This window comes from Merops nubicus, unplaced genomic scaffold (genome assembly GCF_000691845.1).
Source record: "Merops nubicus isolate BGI_N331 unplaced genomic scaffold, ASM69184v1 scaffold51362, whole genome shotgun sequence".
NCBI classification, from domain to species: Eukaryota; Metazoa; Chordata; class Aves; order Coraciiformes; family Meropidae; genus Merops; species Merops nubicus.
Genome location: NW_008593878.1, coordinates 2,612 through 4,865, shown reverse-complemented (window position 1 = coordinate 4,865; position 2,254 = coordinate 2,612). Strand labels below are relative to the sequence as shown.

General features: G+C 53.1%; 1 protein-coding gene across 1 annotated transcript in view; it reads left to right on the top strand.

Annotated features, from left to right (window-relative positions):
* Positions 1-419: 419 nt before the first annotated feature.
* LOC103768412 (methyltransferase-like protein 7A) overlaps positions 420-2,254 on the top strand; it is a 2,255-nt gene continuing 420 nt past the window's right edge. Inside the window, exon 1 of the mRNA XM_008935554.1 lies at positions 420-914. Coding sequence (XP_008933802.1) covers positions 420-914 — 495 coding nt within the window. The remainder of the gene's footprint in view (positions 915-2,254) is intronic.

Sequence of the window (2,254 nt, the reverse complement as noted above, 5' to 3'; positions counted from 1 at the left end):
TGCAGTGATACAGCACTCAGAACGGATACAGCAGGATACTCCCGAGGACTGGGAGGGTTGTTTCTCCCAGATAAGAGGCTTAAAGTGGTCAGGATCCAAGCGCTCAGACTCAATCCAGGCAGGCGCAGTGTGAGGTCAGACCCCCTGGCAGGGCTGGCTCTGGCTGCTCGGGCTCCAGCTCCAGCTCTGGCCTCGGTTCTGTTCCTGTTTCTTCCCCTGCCCCTCCGCTCCCCGCTCAGGTGTTCCCAGCAGTGCTGCACAAACGCGGCGCTGCCGCTTTAAGAGGGCGCTTGGCAGCCGGCCGGACAAGACAGACAGGCGGACGGACAGCCCGACAGACACCCGGACAGACAGACACCCGGACAGAGCCGGTTCAGAGCTGGCAGCAGCTGCAGGGCCACCACCGGTCGCCCCCGGGGATGCTGCTCGTCCCCCTCCTCCAGCGATGCATCCACCTCCTCCTCCTGCCCATCCACATCCTTGCCTGCCTGGGCTTGTGGGGCTCCTTCTGCAAGAGAGTCTTCCCCTACGTCATGGCGAAGGTGGCTCCTGTCTACAACCACAAGGTCTACAAGCAGAAACAAGAGCTGTTCAGCACCCTGAGAAAATTCACAGGCCCTTCAGGCCAGCTCACCCTGCTGGAAATTGGCACAGGCACGGGCACCAACTTCCAGTTCTACCCCCCGGGCTGTCGGCTGACGTGCTCCGACCCCAACCCCCACTTCAGAAAGTTCCTCCTCAAGAGCCTCTCGGAAAACCAGCACCTGAAGCTTGAAGGTTTGGTGGTTGCCTCTGGAGAGGACCTGCAGGAGATCCCCGACGGCGCCGTGGACGTGGTGGTGGGCACCCTGGTGCTGTGCTCGGTGGGCAGCGTCAGGAGGGTCCTGAGGGAGGTTTTGCGAGTGCTGAGGCGGGTAAGCTGGGGCAGCGTGAGGGAGGCCGGGGACAGGGGGTCGTGTCTCCATAAGCTGAGTTTTGTGTGTGCTGACCTACATGGAGGATAAACACAATCACCTCCCCGGGGCCAAGAAAGAGTTTAACATCAGCCACCACGCCCACTCGGCCACCTCCAGGTAACTCTGGTTTTTGCTGCTTCGCCTGGAGATGAAGGAGCCAGTTCAGCCTGTCTGCCCTCTGCCTTCCCAGTGCCACCACTGCCAAGCACACAGAAAACCTGGAGCCCCTGCAAGGTGGGGCTGATTGCCTGGGAAGATGAGAGAGACAGCTACTCAGTCCTGGCAGCCTGGCTCCTGCACTTGCAGCTGGGCAACCTGCAAAAAAACTCCAAAAAGGGCCAAAGCTATTTCAGAAAACAAAAGAAGAAAAAACAACCCACAAAACAAACCCCAAACCACACCCCAGGAGGTGCTGGGAGGAGGAGGAGGAGGAGGAGAGCAGTTCTGGATAAGCAGGATGACTGCAGTAACGTGGTGGAGTATGGGGAGGGCAGCAGGAAGGGATGTGTGTTGTAACACTGGTAAATTATTCACAACCATAGCTCATTGCTGCCATGTGTCTTCTCTAGCAATTGTCTCTCTTTAAAACTTGCCCACCTAAGCAGGTATTTTCATCACAACTGAGTTGTAAAATGCCACATGTCCATGCTGCTCTTCCAGGACTTTTTTTTTCCTGAAGTTAGCTCAGAATAACTGGGGAAGAGTTTAAATTGAACTTAAGACAAATCCTACACACATGGGTGAGCTAAACCTGTGGAACTGGTAGAGCCTTCTAGAGTAAATGAGGTTCCAGCCCTGCATGGGGCTGAAATCCCAATTAATTCCTCGAGGCAATCTTCTCCCCTCTTACAAAGCAAAACTGGGAGGAGGGAGTAAGATCATACCCAGCACACTGCTGAGAAGGGGAAGGAAACAGCAGCTCTGAACCCTCATTCTTCCCTGGCTCCACTGAACAAGCTCCTCAGGAAAGGTTTGCTGACAATATGAGATTTGTTTTTTATCTGTTATTTATAAATACAGGAAAACATTGAAAGGATGTGGTCAAAGATACAATAAATGTTGATAGGGTTCCCAAGACTGACAATGACCAAACTATCACTCACTAGAGATATTGACTGCAACACTGGATTCCTGCTTGCTAAAGCTCTCTCACGTTGTATAAACATCCCAAAACTCTTTTCCTTGCTGGTTTGTAGGGTAAGCAAATGGTTTATTCACATTTTTCATCCAGTGATAACTGCTATCTTCAGTGAAAACTGAACAGGAGGCAATTTTAGGGACTTCATAGTTCAAACCAA